This window comes from Glandiceps talaboti, chromosome 14 (genome assembly GCF_964340395.1).
Source record: "Glandiceps talaboti chromosome 14, keGlaTala1.1, whole genome shotgun sequence".
Taxonomy (NCBI): domain Eukaryota; kingdom Metazoa; phylum Hemichordata; class Enteropneusta; family Spengelidae; genus Glandiceps; species Glandiceps talaboti.
The window spans coordinates 2,870,134-2,888,788 of record NC_135562.1 but is presented as its reverse complement, the minus strand read 5'-3'; the positions used below and the strand labels follow the sequence as shown (position 1 = coordinate 2,888,788).

At 35.6% G+C, this 18,655-nt stretch overlaps 4 protein-coding genes across 5 annotated transcripts in view; 3 read left to right on the top strand and 1 right to left on the bottom strand.

The window, feature by feature from the left end:
* Positions 1-489: 489 nt before the first annotated feature.
* LOC144445926 (uncharacterized) lies at positions 490-5,966 on the top strand. The gene is made up of 4 exons (XM_078135568.1): positions 490-622; positions 1,748-1,966; positions 4,063-4,301; positions 5,208-5,966. The coding sequence occupies exons 1-4, from the start codon at positions 562-564 to the stop codon at positions 5,385-5,387; spliced, it is 699 nt and encodes a 232-aa protein (XP_077991694.1). The 5' UTR covers positions 490-561; the 3' UTR covers positions 5,388-5,966.
* A 1,814-nt stretch (positions 5,967-7,780) lies between these two features.
* LOC144445808 (pseudouridine-5'-phosphatase-like) lies at positions 7,781-10,706 on the top strand. The gene is made up of 4 exons (XM_078135447.1): positions 7,781-7,841; positions 8,443-8,661; positions 9,336-9,574; positions 10,518-10,706. The coding sequence occupies exons 1-4, from the start codon at positions 7,781-7,783 to the stop codon at positions 10,704-10,706; spliced, it is 708 nt and encodes a 235-aa protein (XP_077991573.1).
* A 586-nt stretch (positions 10,707-11,292) lies between these two features.
* LOC144445807 (isatin hydrolase-like) lies at positions 11,293-15,298 on the bottom strand. Its single transcript, XM_078135446.1, has 5 exons — positions 15,050-15,298; positions 14,301-14,504; positions 13,415-13,504; positions 12,471-12,567; positions 11,293-11,522 (listed from the first exon to the last, which is right to left on the bottom strand). Exons 1-5 carry the CDS (start codon positions 15,296-15,298, stop codon positions 11,293-11,295), a joined length of 870 nt encoding a protein of 289 aa, XP_077991572.1.
* A 1,845-nt stretch (positions 15,299-17,143) lies between these two features.
* LOC144446039 (uncharacterized) overlaps positions 17,144-18,655 on the top strand; it is a 5,595-nt gene continuing 4,083 nt past the window's right edge. Inside the window, exons 1-2 of one of the 2 annotated variants that reach the window (XM_078135717.1) lie at positions 17,144-17,265; positions 18,429-18,655. The exon at positions 18,429-18,655 is cut by the window's right edge and continues 43 nt beyond it. In XM_078135717.1, the coding sequence (XP_077991843.1) occupies positions 18,461-18,655 (195 nt within the window). In that variant the 5' untranslated portion in view covers positions 17,144-17,265; positions 18,429-18,460. Of the gene's footprint in view, positions 17,266-18,004; positions 18,039-18,428 lie in introns of those variants that run through there. The other variant, XM_078135718.1, reaches the window with a different exon arrangement.

The window sequence follows — 18,655 nt, the reverse complement described above, 5'->3', positions numbered from 1 at the left end:
CAAAAACAACAACAAAATAAGTAATACATACAAAACTACACTAATTCAGCCCTAAATTCACCCATAACAACTCATCAACAACTTACTATGTTGAATATATGAAGATTACTTCACCGTCCAACTTTGACCATGCTGTCTTCTGCGCGATGTCCCGAGCGTAAGTTACTAGCCTGGTCACACCAAATCCACGTCACTGTCTATGCTACCTTGGAGGAATTATACTGTCAGTATAATTCCTCCAAGATGCTACTATCTCCGTGTCCATCTTCGTATCTTCCTAGGACTCTAGGAGACATGATGGTTTTGATATGAATGAGTGCTATCAGGCGTTTCATGGTCACCATCCCCCGAACCATGTGATAAAGAAGCAGACTGATAATCGTTGTTATGACGATGTTTAGAATGGTCAGGTGACCAAAGGTCATAGCAGTTGTTCTGATCACCTGATTAGGGTCACAACAGGTCACATTCACCGCCACATGTTCTCGCGGCAATTCGCAAACTCAAGCATTTCTGGTTGTCTGATCTTTGAAAATTTACCAATATCGACCTGATCTAAAGATGACTGAACAACGTGGTAACATTACTCATGTTATATTTGACATGGACGGTATACTTTTGGGTGAGTATGAACGCTAGCTAGTACTTCAGACATGACAAGACAAGATCGCTTCCCGAGGCTTCACTGACTCAGTGACTGTAAACATTGAGAGATGTGCCCTGAGTGTAAACCCATTCTTTGTCAGTGTTCGTACTTTTAGTCCTTGTTGAGAGATTCAGCAAGAAGTAAACATTAATTTAGTGTTCTAGCTATGTTGCAATGCTATACATCGATCTGTAACTAAAACAACGAGCGACTAGCGTAGTCACCGAACGGCGAACTAACGACGTCGTAGATATGCTAATTTGATAATAAACTTGTTACTCGTCATAAATACGAACAAATCAAGATGTTAGAAGTGTTACTAGAACCATAGCATAGCCCCTACACGAAACTAAGTTCATGTAGTCATGCATGGAGATAGAATGTTGTTGCTACCCCGGTCCTAGTAGTGTTTGCAGACTGAGTAAATTAGGACTCGATTAAACTCTTTTAATACAATGAACGAGAAGGAAAGGGACTTTGTCAGATTTGAGTCTTGACTTACTTACTGAATCATTGAATGTATAACACTCACACATATGCAATATTGTAGTTGCCTAATAACAATGCAATATTTCTTATTCTTTTTTCCCTTCCATTTTTATCATTTATCATTCTGGGCTTTGCACAAGTGTTGTTGTTGTTGTTGTTGTTATTGTTGTTGTTGTCGTCATCATCGCCGTCGTTGTTGTGTTTTTGCTGTTTTCTGAATGATAGAAAGCAACGTAAACAAACATAATAAATACTGATAATCATAAGTCTGAAAAGAGATCTAAATTTTCAACAAATATTTACTTTATATATTTAGTAAATGTGAGTCATCTGAAATAATCATAGTTGCAAGCTGTAAGCAGTTGTATGTGAATAATACGCTTTCCCTTAAGTAAATAAAGTAAGTAATACCTACCACATGTATAAAGGGATCACCATAGATTTCTTAGGGTTCAAATATGTAGGAGAAAAGGCTGGAAAAATAGTTTGCAAAATATATATATATATATATATATATAGCATCACAACTTACAATTTGTTTTTTTCCAAAATCATGTATTTTCATTGTTCTTTGTGTATAACAGTTACTTATCAAAAAATTTTCTTTTGCAGACACAGAAAGACTGTACACAGAAGTGTATGTAGATGTGATAGCTAGATATGGCAAGAAATTTGACTGGTCATTAAAACCCAAACTAATGGGAAGAAAAGCCATAGTATCGGCTGGTATTATGGTAGATGAATTAGAATTACCTATTACTCCTGAACAATTATTACATGAAGGTGAACTTGAAATGAAAGTCAAGTTTCCATTATGTGATCAGATGCCAGGTAAGGAATCCAGTCAAATTTATTTCTGCATATAGTACACTTGTATTGATAACTACTATCCACTTAAAGGAAAAGTCCAGTCAGACTTATTTCTACCTTTAGTACACTTATATTGATAACTACTATCAACTTAAAGGAAAAGTCCAGTCAGATTTATTTCAGCTTATAGTACTTGTGTTGACTACTAGTATCAATAAAGGAAAAGTCAAGTCAGACTTATTTCTGTCTTTAGTACACTTGTATTGATTACTGCTATCAACTTAAAGGAAAAGTCCAGTCAGACTTATTTCTGCCTTTAGTACACTTGTATTGATTACTGCTATCAACTTAAAGGAAAAGTCCAGTCAGACTTATTTCTGCCTTTAGTACACTTGTATTGATTACTGCTATCAACTTAAAGGAAAAGTCCAGTCAGACTTATTTCTACCTTTAGTACACTTATATTGATAACTGCTATCAACTTAAAGGAAAAGTCCAGTCAGACTTATTTCTACCTTTAGTACACTTGTATTGATTACTGCTATCAACTTAAAGGAAAAGTCCAGTCAGACTTATTTCTGCCTTTAGTACACTTATATTGATAACTGCTATCAACTTAAAGGAAAAGTCCAGTCAGACTTATTTCTGCCTTTAGTACACTTGTATTGATTACTGCTATCAACTTAAAGGAAAAGTCCAGTCAGACTTATTTCTACCTTTAGTACACTTGTATTGATAACTACTATCCACTTAAAGGAAAAGTCCAGTCAGACTTATTTCTACCTTTAGTACACTTGTATTGATAACTACTATCAACTTAAAGGAAAAGTCCAGTCAGACTTATTTCTGTCTTTAGTACACTTATATTGATAACTGCTATCAACTTAAAGGAAAAGTCCAGTCAGACTTATTTCTGCCTTTAGTACACTTATATTGATAACTGCTATCAACTTAAAGGAAAAGTCCAGTCAGATTTATTTCTGTCTTTAGTACACTTATATTGATAACTGCTATCAACTTAAAGGAAAAGTCCAGTCAGATTTATTTCTGTCTTTAGTACACTTATATTGATAACTACTATCCACTTAAAGGAAAAGTCCAGTCAGACTTATTTCTACCTTTAGTACACTTATATTGATAACTGCTATCAACTTAAAGGAAAAGTCCAGTCAGACTTATTTCTGCCTTTAGTACACTTATATTGATAACTACTATCCACTTAAAGGAAAAGTCCAGTCAGACTTATTTCTACCTTTAGTACACTTATATTGATAACTGCTATCAACTTAAAGGAAAAGTCCAGTCAGACTTATTTCTGCCTTTAGTACACTTGTATTGATTACTGCTATCAACTTAAAGGAAAAGTCCAGTCAGACTTATTTCTACCTTTAGTACACTTGTATTGATTACTACTATCAACTTAAAGGAAAAGTCCAGTCAGACTTATTTCTGCCTTTAGTACACTTATATTGATAACTACTATCAACTTAAAGGAAAAGTCCAGTCAGACTTATTTCTGCATATAGTACACTTGTATTGATTACTGCTATCAACTTAAAGGAAAAGTCCAGTCAGACTTATTTCTGCCTTTAGTACACTTGTATTTATTACTGCTATGAGAAAGCACATAACGTATGGAAGGAATGGAAATACCATTAATATGCACTGCATGTAAGGATGGAGTTTCCTGTTCCGCATATCCGACGGTCACCCAACAGAATTGCAGCAATTCCATATTTGCTGAAATTCCACTGTGTGACCGCCATGTATCCATACCAGAAGTGCGACCCTTTCATGCAGGGATACAATGTGCTACTGTGGTCATATGACAAGTCTACATCATTGAATTGTATACAAAAACATTTGAAGATGGTTGAGTGATTTGGCTGAAATATACTACTTAGATTATTGACACTCTGTGCTTGACTCTAATACAAAAAAAGACATTACAGTTTATCAGTGATAGCCTGCACAGTCAGACACAGATCTTGCTGACAGGGATTTCAATAATGAGATATTATTATTGATACCGATATAGTGTTGGCATGGATAGCCTTACTGTTGTCAAGGAAACATGGGTTCTCAATTTTAAAGAAATGTATAAAATTTCTACACAGGTGCTGACAAATTAGTAAGACATCTTCATAAACATAACATCCCTATAGCAGTGTCTACAGGCTCCACAATACCTTCCTTTGAAATGAAGACACAGCATAAACACCAGGAATTTTTTAAGCTATTTCATCATATCGTGTGTTGTGGTTCGGATCCAGAAGTGAAACATGGTAAACCAGCTCCAGATGCTTACTCAGTGGCTGCGCAGAGATTTGACGATGGCTCACCCAATCCATCAAATGTAAGTGATGACATATATGTAATATTGTTTCAAAGTATTAAGGGTGTTTCTTCTTAAAGATGCACTAGTGGCAACTGAAATGGGTTTTCAATGTTTTGTTTAATACATAATATAATGACTACTTATAATTTCATACACCCTGAACAGTATTACTTCACCTGAAGGTAAACATATTTGTGTAGCTGTACACACATGTTGCAATATATCCAATCAAATTTATATTTGGTCGAAACCCTAAATCAGCACCTCTTTGAATCATGATTTCAACTTATTACTTAAAGCTAAAATCAACCTCAAATTGACACGTAAAATATTTAATTATTGGCATTTTAATAGTTATCATATCAATAGATATGGTTGGTTGTCCGACCACAAAAATAATACCTTGGTTATAGCTAGTACAGTTGTAAAGGAAAAGTCCTGCCAGACTAATTTCTGCCATATTTCTGTACTGTGTCACTTGTAACGATAACTGCTAGCAACTTACATGTTATGACTTTGGGTGATAAAATAGCACCTTAGTAAGGTATTCAAATTTGAAATCTTGTAAAGAAGATCTGCTGCACTTGACACTCGTCTCTAAGGTACGAGTTGATTGAACGCCCTCACATATCGGTCAACCTCTCTCAGAGAGAGCAGGCTGATGAGGGCGGAATGACACAGCGTACCTTATAGCCAACACTGAACATGTGTTTGTCCATTTTAGGGATTTCTTGCAAGGGTCTAGGAGAATGTAATGACATCATGAATACCCTAATTACCTTGTCTTGACATATGCAAATGGTGATAAGACAATGAGATTATAATATCCATGCTGTCATCATCAGAGATGAAAGTGCATTTAACAGATGTATGTCTTTTAATGTCATTATCACTTTTATATTTCCAAAATGTTTCTCACTTCAGATTCTTGTCTTTGAAGATGCTATTCCTGGAATTCAATCAGCCCTAGCAGCTGGAATGAAAACAGTTTTTATTCCTGATGAAAGTTTAGATAAATCTCTTTGGCCAGAGGGATATCACCAAGTTTTGAAATCTATGGAAGAATTTATCCCTGAAGAATGGGGTTTGCCGGCATATGGTTAATAACTCATAAACTGAACAGTCAAATAAAGTTACTTTGAAACATGAAGTTAGAAACAAATGTGATGTTTTTTTGTTTGTCTACTATGGATGTTGATCACACCATGATAAGTGCTATTAAGGTCTGTAGTAGACATATAAAAAACATTGCATTTAGTAGCCCAAAAAGCCACTGCTCATAGGGGGCTATTACTTGGGTACCACCTCTGTGTGTGTGTGTGTGTGTGTGTGTGTGCACCCATCCATACATCCATCCATGCATTCACTCTTGTATCTGTATCTCTGGTATGTACCAAGTGATTTTAACCAAACCTGGCACAAAGGTTACATGCTAACATACTAATATATATATATATATCTGTATTAAGTCTATACTGGAGTAAACAGTGCTCAATACATATGTATGTAGAGCGGTATAAATAACTCTAATATCAAGTAATATATAGACACACACACACACACACACACACACATACATAGGATTGTATGCATGCATCTATAAATCAGTCTTCAGAGGATTAATGTAACCCTTTGCAGCACTGACTGACTTGCTTTTAGAATTTACCATAATTATATATACTATAATTATTGGTGGTTTAGGGACAAGTTTTGATTATCTGCTTATCACAACATTTTAGACAGTTTTTGTATTTTTAGTCATTTAAATAAACTTATTCTGTGTTGTAAAGTACCATATGTCTAGTGCCAGTCTGTTATTTCTTGCATTGTTGATATTTTGGGTCTTTTTGTTTAATTTGTCTAGAAGTGAAACAAATGTTCATTTTCAGTTCTGTCTCATTCCATGTCGTTTGAAACTATAATTTCTCACTGTGAGAGCCATGGCAATTCAATGAGGAATTGCATTTTGCATTTTGCAATACAGTTTGGCTCTACTAGTTAAAACTTGGCATGTTCTAGCTACCCTTTATATTGCTGATTACTGATGCATTATGATCTTTAGTTTGTAAATTAAATTAAACTGTATTCTCAGACCTTGTTCTTAGTACAAGATGTCTTTTCATATCTAGACATCAATTCAGCTTATACTTGATTCTTTTGAATTTTATGCCCTATAAGATGTAATATGGATACATATTACTTCTACCGACAAGTATTCATATGAATGTTTAAACATTTGTAGATGTCGTTACATCCCCATGTGAATTGTGTGTTTTTTTCTTTTCAGTGTTACAAAAAATATAGATATCATTTTTGAAATGACGTGAAAAGAAGTGTGTGTCCATTTGTTGTGTATTACTAGTACTGTTCAAACATAAAGACACTTTTAGTTGATACATGACATAGCATTAATAATTTCTTTGAAGGGCTCTTCCTCTTACTTCTTCCTTTTACTTCTATGCAATTACCCATCACCTTACAGTTGTGTATCATTTCGAATGTAAATATGATTTTGTTTTTAATATTAATTTGTTAATACTTGAATATGTCCAGATTACAGGACGATTTTATCTTATGACCTGGAAAAGTCATTTTCACTAAGTCTGCACAGTGCAGAAATATGGATATAAAAATTGGCAAATTTGTCTCAGAAGATGCCTTATGGACAATGAGGTGAGGAATTCTAGGAACAAATAAACTTTGGAGCTTCAAATATATTTAATCCTTGCCTAAACATTACTGGGATATTGTTTCATGGGATTTTGAACTCTTAACTTTGTTTGAAGATGGTCTCTTCTAAGCTTCTCCAGATTTTATAACTCTTTAAGGAGGTCATGCAATGCAGAATAGGCGAAAATACCAAAAAGCTAACAAGCAGAAAGCTAAAAAAATACAGTCAAAATAAATGGCCATTGATCCCCTTTAATACAGAAGTCTGGTTGATAATGACTATTATTTCATTTTGGTTTTATTTGTTTTGTCATCAAATTCTAACTTTTTTCATCTTTTCTGCATTTGTGTTTGCTTTGTTGTACACAATGGTCACAACCTTTGTTGTTCTAATTTCAGATGACAATGTTAATTCTTATGATGTGAGATTTAAAATTATCAATCTTTTAGTTTAGATATCAGCTGTAAATGTTGCAGCTACCCTCATTTTCTTCTATTTCTATAAGTTTCTTTAGAATTCATGCAATTAATTGATGTTTGTCAGTATTTATTTATTTATTTAATTACTGTTTGTTTTATTTTGTTTGTTTGTTTGTTTGTTTGTTTTCGTAAACATAACTAACTAAGCCTGAGCGCCCTGTGATCTATGGCTAATAAGAGTATTCCGAGAGGACGCCCTCAACAGGGAGATGAGCTGAATATGAGGTCACCCTGTACCATTTCAAGGCTATTTCTACTCTGTTGACCTCAATATCGGTTACAGGAAAAATTGGGCATTTGTGGCAGTCTGATCTGTGAATATTAACCAATATCTACCTGATCTAAAAATGACTGAACAACGTGATAACATTACTCATGTTATATTTGACATGGACGGTATACTTTTGGGTGAGTATGAACGCTAGTACGTGCTTCACAGGGCTCCAAAGACTACCTTGATGAGTGAAAGTTATGACCCATATCACATATCACATATCACATATCACTTATCACATCCCTCACGATCTGAAAACACACTAGCCTAGCACATACCAGCATCAAAATACGATTACCATTTGTATTCTTTCTGTCCGAGCACTTGCAGAAATTGGAATCATCTCCCTGACGCTTTTGTCCTCAAAACAACTGATGCATTCAGAAATGTCACCAAAACACTAAAGTCTTTTTATGTCATGTCTTTGCATTTGTTTTTAAATCAACCACGCATGCTGGGCATGTATCAACATTTCCAGTGTATAATCACGCATTTAGAAAGTTGATCGTTAACGGAAGAAGAAAAATCATATCACCGGAATGATTCAGATGTGATATAGTACAATAACCTACCATCTATTACATCATAAGGTTCAAGTGTGTGATGTGTGACGTGCCGGGAAGAAGACTGGAATAAATAGTATTCACCAAAATCTACCTACCCAGAGTTACAACGTTGCAACTTTTTATTTCATTGTTCTTTGTGTATAACTTATCAAACATTCTTCTTTTGCAGACACAGAGAGACTGTACACAAAGGTATTTGCTGATGTAATAGGTAGATATGGCAAGAAATTTGACTGGTCATTAAAACCCAAAGTGATGGGAAGAAAAGCCATAGTATCAGCTGGTATTATGGTAGATGAATTAGAATTACCTATTACTCCTGAACAATTATTACATGAAGCTGAACTTGAACTGAAAGTCAAGTTGCAATTATGTGATCAGATGCCAGGTAAGAAATCCAGTCAAATTTATTTCAGCTTGTAGTACTTGTGTTGACTACTAGTATCAATAAAGGAAAAGTCCAGTCAGACTTATTTCTGTCTTTAGTACACTTGTATTGATTACTGCTATGAACTTATTTCCTGAATTATAACCAAAAATGTTACCTTGCTATGCAATCGTATTTTGTTTTACCATAGTTCCGAATGGAGATACTGTTTATATACAATACCCTGTTGTAGTCACGTGACATGTCTACGTCATTAATCATATACAATTATATATCAGCTGGAAAAGGGCTAAGTGATTCAACTGAAATGTACTAGGTAACTAACACAAAAGAAAACATTAAGACACATGAATTTATTTAGATTTAGTCGAAACCTCTTGAAATCATTTAAAATCATTATAACGTTGCCATTTTTTTAACTGCACTTTTTTTTTTTTTTTTTTTTTTTTTTTTTTTTTTTACAGCCATACTTGTAATTGCAGTAGCTTTTGATTTATTTCAAATGTGAAGCGCCTATGAGCACTGTCGTGGATATATGGCGCTATATAAATGTTTATTATTATTATTATTATTATTATCATATGATATTATAGTACTGACATGGATAGCCTTATTGTTGTCAAGGTAACACGGGCTCTCGAATTTTAATTTTATTTAAATAAATTTCTACACAGGTGCTGACAAATTAGTGAGACATCTTCATAAATATAACATCCCTATAGCGGTATGCACAGCTTCCTCAATATCATCCTTTGAAATGAAGACACAACATAAACACCAGGAATTTTTTAAGCTATTTCATCATATCGTGTGTTGTGGTTCGGATCCAGAAGTGAAACATGGTAAACCAGCTCCAGATGCTTACTCAGTGGCTGCGCAGAGATTTGACGGTGGCTCACCCAATCCATCAAATGTAAGTGATGACATATATGTAATATTGTGTCAAAGTATTAAGGGTTTCTCTGCATTTAGCAGCAACTGAAATATTTTTTGAAAGAATTTTGTTAAATATTAAATGACTTAATAATCATAATATCATACACCCTGCATAGTATTGAATCGTCTGCCAATAACACATTTGCATAGCAGTAAGACATATACATTGTACAGTGCAGTATAGCCAATCAAATTTATATGTGGGTCTGCATTGTATGTAAATCAATCGAGATTTCAACTTATAACTACACTAATATTAATAAATGGAATGATAAAATAGACCTCAGATTGATATGTACAATGTATAATTCTTGGCATTGTAATAATTTTCAGTGATGACATCATGAATACTTTTTATCTTAACAACAAATACAAAAAGTGGCAAGATAAGAGTGTATTAGACTATAAGATGTGTCGTGCCGTTCCGCTCACCGACCTCGAGCGGTTGATCGATGTGTGAGGGCGCCCCGTCACGGTATATCTTACAGCCTAAGCGTGTAGATGGTCCATTCAGTACTTTGGCCACTGGCCTTGAGCACAGATGCGTAAATATATAGTGAGCGGACACGAAAGGAGTTACGGAAAATAAATAAATAAATAAACAAAGAACATATCAAGGTCAACAAACTAACATATCAGTGTGGTAATGAAGAGCTATCTAACATGGTATAGTATTCAATATCGACTCAAAGTTTGAATGCAGAGTGTAAAAAAATTGCAATATTTCTCAAAGTCTGGATAGTGTTGGTGTTCATAAGTCTTGTACACTTATCAAATTGTGGCTAGTTACGGTAATACAATGGAATGATTTTTTTCTCAAATAGTGCCAAGACAAAGAAATTATGAATACAGTACCCATGGTGTGTTTAATAGATCCGATCATCACTAATAGTATATTTTCAAAATGTTTCTCGCTTCAGATTCTTGTTTTCGAAGATGCTGTTACTGGAATACAATCAGCCCTAACAGCCGGAATGAAAACAGTTTTTATTCCTGATGAAAATTTAGAAAAATCTTTTTGGCCAGAGGGATATCACCAAGTTTTGAAATCTATGGAAGAATTTATACCTGAAGAATGGGGGTTGCCGGCATATGATTACGGCTTTTAAAAAATGCTTTGTATGATACGATACGACATGATATCTTTTATTACCCAATCAAAAAATGAAGAGAAAAATGACATCACAGTCGTAAATACAAAGAAGCAAATAATCAGATTGGATAACAGGGTTTAGAAAATAGCGATACTAATCGTGTCTGACCCCTGGAAACATTAGATAAAGGTACACGGTTAGGGTGTAAATAAATATACAAAATGTAGCTCTACTACCCTCGATCCCCCCCCCCCCCCATATATCTGAGCGGCAAAATGAAAGCAAGGCATATATTACTTTACAATGGTGGGGCCTCCGAGACCAGGACAACAACACATCTTACAGTTTAGTGTTTGAGTAGCATTCCTACAAATTTGTAATAACATTTTGAAATTGCTATCATTACTAATACTAATATATCAAAATTATTTCATGTTTTGATAAAACATAGTAAATCATGCAAAAAAATGTCTAATAACTTCCGTGTAATATTCAAATACATGTAACAATATCGTAAACATTTAATATCAAATGTCAATATTGCTACTAACAGTGTTTACGTTGACCGATAATTAACCACTGTATTGTTGATATCAATCAATTAGAACACTTGTGATAAGACCATAGCAATCCATATGTACATGATCATCATTGCCATTGGGCCAACCATTCCAACGCCAGAGATGCTGAATGGATTAGGCACATCAGAGCGCCACCCAGTGGCGAAGATACGTAGAGGACCACCACTACCATCTTCTACCTTCATCGGAATGCCAAAGACAGTAGCACCAGTAGTTGGTAACTTATCAACGTTAGCAACCTGCTCGAAAACTGTAAAGAAGAAATAACAAGCTTAGGATACTCGCAAAGTGAAATAAAAGGCTTGAAAACACTTCAAATAGTTAGTTAAAACCGGTGTAATGGCGATAAACGAAAACATATTAGTCAATCAAGATAAAATAAAATACAAACTGCATGAAACAACCCAGCAAATTCAATTCAGGTAAAGTACACGCTCGATCTGATGCTGCCATTAATTAGCATACATGATAAGGAAGTACTTAGACTTAAGCACTATGGTCACGGTACGCGGCTTCATCGAATTTCATTCACTTGATGCGAGCCTTATTTCTGATTGACAATTTTGTCAAAGGTCACGTTATTTCAAAATGTGACCAGCAGTCAATCATAGCGACCCCGAGCTCGGGGTTACGCATTCTCGCAAACCAGGCTCAGGTTACGCATTCTCGCAAACCAGGACTATACCTCTTGACGGTGTATCTTGAACGGTGCCGTAAAAAGAGAATGTGATTTGCGACGATGTGGATTACGTCGGGGTGATGAACTCATCTTTTCAGGGATTGTTTGATTAATGGGTATGGACGTTTTGGACTCGCTCGTCAGAACAACGAACTAATAATTCCACGCGAGAAGCTAGCACTGGCAGGAACAGTCAGACTTACATTAAATATATTTATACATATATACATGAATTTGTGACCGTGCAGAAAAAGAGTCGAAATTGAAATATCACACACACACACACACACACGCGCGCGCACGCATGCATGCATGCACGCGCACATACATACATACATACATACATACATACATACATACATACATACATACATACATACATACATACATACATACATACATACATACATACATACAACGAAAGAAAGATGAATTTAGCACACACGCAATTGCAAAGAAAGTTAGGCAGATAGACATGGCTGGGATATTATGATACCAGATAAGTACACATTGTCTGACCTGGTATATCTTGCAGCATCAATATGATATGACTTCTAAATTCTCCACCACTACTACCACTATCCAGCGATGGGCAATCTGTGCCGATAGCTTTTATCTATACATAAGAAAGTACAGAACAATCTTCACAAGGGAATTCATCACAGAATAAAGCGAATGAACTCATGACAACGAAAAAAGATCAAGAATTATCGTTTGATTACGACATTCTCGTATCTGAGTCACACTGAAAGCTTTACAACGTACATGGAAGAAGTCAAACTCTGTAATGGAATGCTTGTTACTGAGACTGTGTGACTGAAAAAGTGGGTGTTTTCTGGGTATTTTTCATTCATGGCAGATGTTTTGTCTTCAGTGTTGCTTGCTTTCAGTGATAGAGTTCGATCAACACGTACGTGTAGAACTAAAATTGGAGCACGTAGGCAAGCTGACATAGAAAATGGAGAGCAAATAAAACTCGCAGTAAAATGGTGTCTCTGATGGCGTGCTCACATTCTATGCTGATCATAGCCACAACGAAATTTCGTCTACAAAGAGCGTATTGATCATTCAAAGTGCTTTACTCAATACAAACTGTTAGTCTCAAGACTGGAACCATATGGACAATAGTACTGTGTGTGTGTGTGTGTGTGTGTGTGTTTGTTCAATCTTGTGATGCATTAAAAATGGCATTCACTGCCAAAAGCCATTCTGATATATATGACTGCTTATTCCTTACACAAGACCTACACCATAGCTATACAGATACAGAATCATAAATTTATTGTCCTGAATATTGCTGCCTTTATGAAATCAAGAGCAGTTACTTTTTTCACTCACGAGTATTCTATACAACCAAATAATTGACTAAAAAGACGAAAACGCATTAAAAAAATAAGTTTTAGGCCCAAACAATGGACAGTGCACATACAACGCCTCAGGCTATTGAAAAAGTAAATAAATACCTTTCGCTTATCGACAAGCCATTGGGCACCATCTGGACCCAATCCTGGAAAATGCATGGCGCCATCAGCGTCTTGACCGAGAAACAGCGTCTAAACAAAATCGGAATTTTTACACATTTATTTAACATGGTATCAGAAAGAAGCGAAGTATAATATGAACTGACTAATAAATTTTAAAAGTTAGACAAGCTGGGTTTATACGTCTTGGGGAGTATTATATAGTAGGTTTTGCAATATATTGAAAATGTACTCGTAGTCTAACGTGACGTACTGAAACTCACCATCAGGGTATTACTTACAGACGCAATCCGATGACGTATTTTTACGATAGATAAAAATGTCAAGCGAGTCTCTACTATTCAAGCAATGCCAGAAAACACATAGCTATGTCGTTATAGTAGGCATACACATTATACTAACAGTAGTTCAGCCCTAAAATAGTACAGTGTATTACGTATTAAAATCTTTATTACACGTTCACATTTCCAAATGTGTAATGAAGTTTTTACGTAATACACTGTATCAGTTTAGAGCGAGACTAGTTTAATAAGAGATTGTATATAAGTATTTTCACTTATTAAGTAAAACGTTTATAAATTCAACATGAGCTTCGAATCCTGAGTCTATATCCCCGTTCTTAATGTGTGCTAAAACATTGTATATTCATTTATTCATTTATTTTTTTTAATTTTTGAATACATAAAATCTTTATGGCCAGATAGTGGTTTTGAAATCTCTGTAATACCTCAGTCGGGCCATCCCTCAGCGCTGAATCTAAGTCTACAAAACCATAACCCACCCACCCCCACCCCACCCCCATCCCTGGCCATACCGTTCAATATAAAATGACCCGTTATTGATTTTTAAAAAAATAAATAACACAAACCCTATTAGGATATCTGCTGCCCCAACCAGTGTACATCATCAGAATGACGTCATCGGGTATTCTGCCGTTAGCCTCTTCCCAGTCTTCCAAATCTTTGACATCTAGTAACGCATCGATGTCGTTGTCCACTTTGGCTTTGATGTCAACTCTGATAGCAGCTCCAATCAAATTATCAAGAGGTACGCTGCCAAGGCGCTGTTTTCCCTGTATACCAACACAGAGAGAATTAATTTATCAATTAATTATATTACATACTAAACTTGGACTTCCAAAATCACTGAAAAAAATTGGTTTACAATAGAAAATAGTTAATCGAAAAGAGAAAGTCGATACAACAAAAATCTTACCGACGCATTCAACTATTATTATAATATTTCATCGTCTTGACAAAAATCACACGCAAACATGAATTAGATTTATAGTGAGATTTCTGACGAGCCAGACACAAGAGTCAGACACGTTATATTTCAGCTTTGCAAGTGTATACGAGTATTAACAACGGATTCTATTTGGTGAAGAGTCTGGCATACACCCGTGTAGGTGCTGGGATTACGCTACTCACACGTGGTACATGATCCATGCCGCCGTGAGGTGCACTCTCCCTCTACAGCCAGCCGTCCTTGCAGAGGATAACGACCACGCAAGGGGGGGGGGGGGGGCTGCATAGGGGGGAGTGCCACGAGTGATTCAAGCGTCACCAATTCAACGCCAGGTTCTCTTTTTTTAACAAACTAAACAGCTGTGTTTACCTGTATATAGTGAGCTGGTGCATCGATATGTGTGCCACAGTGTTCGAATACACACAAATTGTTAGCTTCCATGTATATACCGAATACGTTGTCGCTCCCCCTTGAAAGTACGGTTAAGTTGAACTCCGGCCAGCCTGGAAACGTCATCGTTTCGTCATTAAAATTGTATGTCATGTCCAAATATGGTGACGCGTCGTTGACGTCACCAGTTGCTGTTGTTGACGGGATAGTTGAGCAAATGAGTAGCATTATGTATACATGTAATAGTTGTCGCTTCATTGCCATTCTTCTCAATCACTTTTTCTGTGAAGAGATGAATATGGACATGTCACAGTCGTCTGATATTATATTCAGTTTTTCCTTGCCCCCCTCCCCCCTTTTTTTTATTTCGCCCGCCCGCCCCGCCTGACTATTAGTAGTCTGGCTGCATGTTTCAGTGGTTTGATTTGGGAGAGGTCATTTCACCGCCGAGTATCCAACAACATGAACAATACTATAAGATAACGTCGTCCACTTTTCACTATCTTCCTGTTTAAATATACTGGGGAAAACCTAAATTGATAACTATGGTTGTATGCTCCGGTGGAATTGAGTTGGACAGTTACACTGTCGAGTACGCATGATTAAAAACGTTGTTTCATACTCTTTCCCATATTACAATTTGCTGTCTTTTATAGCATTTATCGCATTTCTATGTTTTAAACGTCTGTTTCCTTTTGTGTGACCTGCACTCTTCCTATTCACGTCTTACAATTTCTTGAAAGCTCTCTAGCCATTGTTCAACCATAGACAGTGGCATACATCGTCTCGTATGCAGTTTATCATACTACTACAAGTCTTGCTGATCAGAAAGATGTGATATTTACGTCACTTACCTAGCTAACGAGAATCGCAAGAAAGAACGACTGACTAGTTCTTGGACGTATGATCAATGTATGTCTTGGCCTAGATAAAATCAAATGTCTGTTGTAACCGACGAGACACTTTGTTTACGTGTGTGGCCCTTTTTCAACCCAGCCATCTATTGCCACAGAGGTTACCACTCACACATATCACTATAAACTATAAAGATTTATTTGCCGTTTTTGATCACCGGTCACATAAAGGGCTCTTAAAGTATAGTAAGGTTCGATGATGTTAATAGTATGAAACACACACACACAAACACATACATACATACATACATACATACATACATACATACATACACACATACATACATACATACATACATACATACATACATACATACATACATACATACACACATTCATACATACATACATACATACATACATACATATATACATACACGTACACATACTGAATGAAGGATAAATATAATGTATGACGATCGACTGCATAGACCAAGCTTGACTTGAGATATAAGTCAATGTCTACTAATCACGTGACCTACCCTGGTGCTCTACCCCGTTTTAAGTATCCCACATCAGAGTTAACATTTATTCATTAATTTAACATGATTTTGTTTCATTTATCACGATGATTTATGTTTCCATCAGAAAAATCTTTTATTATCTTGCGAATATAGTTACTTTATTAAAAGGAAATAAAATAAAAAGATAAAACATTTCTGGTGACTGGAACCACATAATGAAAGAACCTGACCATGGGTACAAGTAGTTTGATAGCTTGATTACCATGAAATGTTCAAAAATGTGTTTCGTTACGACAGCATCACACAGAAGTAATCTCTGCATTATATATCCATGGGCAGAAATCTGACATGTACGATGTCTGTACGATAGCAAAACAACCAAATAAAACTGAAAATAATATCTTTACAGTAACTAAAAATAAACATAGTGTAATTTTGGGAAGCGTTCTATAGGTATAAGTGCGCCCCTGTGCCTGTCAACTCGACATACTCAATCGATACACAACAGTGATCGCAATCAAATCATAAATCCGTAACATATCATAGAATAATTGCAATGAAGCAGAATCAAACACTGCAGGCAACTGTGTGCTTGATGTCAGTCATGTACCACAAACTGAATGATCATTCTTGAATAGCGCCATCTACATGTAAGTCTTGACAACCTCAGAGGTCAACACATTATACCAATGATACATATATTTACCTGTGTACAGCTACCAATAACAAGGAATACAGAATGATTAAGTTCACCAGCGTTAAGTGGCGATATGATTTCTGAAGGAATGTATATAAGTTACACTGCATGTAAACAAAGGTATGTATGAAGAGAATTTCAACGTTCTGATCTGAGTACGTTATTCTGTGACACCACTGCTTACAATTACCTTGATATCGTTGTTTAGAGTGCGATTCCCTTTCCATATGTGATTTGACCCCATTACTAGTAAAAGTATGTATTTTAAAACGCAGTTAAAGCTGCAAAAATATGAACATATCATCCGCCTATCCTCTAAATTCACTAGCTTTAATTTATTATTTTAACTTACGGTTCTTGCTACTGTCGTTTACCCTTTCACTGTTTCTGTTTTGATCACGGTCACGTTCACATTCAAGTTCAAAGTCACGTTATTATTGTTTATTTTGAAATATTCAAATTGTCATCGTCACACCATACTACTAATTCGCGTATTGCAATGCGGCAATCGTTCATTAACGGTAAAATACATATATGTCATATCATGAATACAATGTGTCATACATTATCATAATATTAATAATCACACCAATTCATAAATATTATTTATCATACCACTTACTTATGATTCGATAAATATATCTTGCGCATAGTTATAACTGACATGTACAATGTGTCTATAGCAGACTTGAACAGTGTGTCAATTGTGGCAATTTGCAAATTTATGTACAGGGGGAAAAATATGTCATGTGCGGCAGCCAGAGTCGAACAATATACACAGCTACAACCAACACCCACTGCCGACCTTACAATGTAATGCCGTACAATAGAGCATGTGATCGAGGTCACACGTCCATATTGACTTTCCATGATATGGTTATTTGCATGTCTGTGTACGAGTATTGGTATTAGTATACACCCTTGTGGTCATTTAGTGGTGTTTATAGTTTTTAGGGATGACAGCAATGTCAGAGTTTGTGGATTACAAGTTTGTTGTCATGTCATACCCTGTTACATTGTGATGACAATAAGTCAGTTCACGACTTCATATCTAGTTATAGGTCCAATACAAGGGGCAATACGCATTAAGTATTATATACTGATATTGCTACAATGATACCGTTGTTTAGAGTGCGATTCTTTTCAATTATGTAATTTGACATTCAAAATATGGATTTCAATGCGTTGTTTCACTGCAAACGAAGAGAATAATAGTAGAATAGAAATAATTATGTCATTTCGCACATTTTTGTTTCTTATGATCACCGTTTATTACTTTTCAGAAGTTGATTGTGTACTGTTATAAATCGATGACATGGCACCTCCAAGTGAAGACGTGTATCGTGCTGCTGTGTTTCGGAGAAAGAGGACCAATGTACGTGTCAACGATATTAGGGGAAGTCCGAAATCGCTGGCGTGTTGTGGTTGTACTCTTTCAATAATCGCTATTATATTTCTCTTCATCGGTGTGGCACTTACCATTGTTGGTTATCTTGAATATCCTGATGAC

Bases quoted from the DNA above. Each gene is read 5' to 3' on its own strand.
- LOC144445926 (XM_078135568.1), top strand. From the start codon at position 562: ATGACTGAACAACGTGGTAACATTACTCATGTTATATTTGACATGGAC. The intron at 1,967-4,062 runs GTAAGGAATCCA...ATTTCTACACAG, and splicing joins ATTATGTGATCAGATGCCAG to GTGCTGACAAATTAGTAAGA. The intron at 4,302-5,207 runs GTAAGTGATGAC...TTCTCACTTCAG, and splicing joins GCTCACCCAATCCATCAAAT to ATTCTTGTCTTTGAAGATGC.
- LOC144445808 (XM_078135447.1), top strand. From the start codon at position 7,781: ATGACTGAACAACGTGATAACATTACTCATGTTATATTTGACATGGAC. The intron at 8,662-9,335 runs GTAAGAAATCCA...ATTTCTACACAG, and splicing joins ATTATGTGATCAGATGCCAG to GTGCTGACAAATTAGTGAGA. The intron at 9,575-10,517 runs GTAAGTGATGAC...TTCTCGCTTCAG, and splicing joins GCTCACCCAATCCATCAAAT to ATTCTTGTTTTCGAAGATGC.
- LOC144445807 (XM_078135446.1), bottom strand. From the start codon at position 15,298: ATGCTACTCATTTGCTCAACTATCCCGTCAACAACAGCAACTGGTGAC. The intron at 13,505-14,300 runs GTTTGTGTTATT...GATTTTGTTTAG, and splicing joins GCAGCAGATATCCTAATAGG to ACGCTGTTTCTCGGTCAAGA. The intron at 12,568-13,414 runs GTATTTATTTAC...TCTTATGTATAG, and splicing joins GGCTTGTCGATAAGCGAAAG to ATAAAAGCTATCGGCACAGA.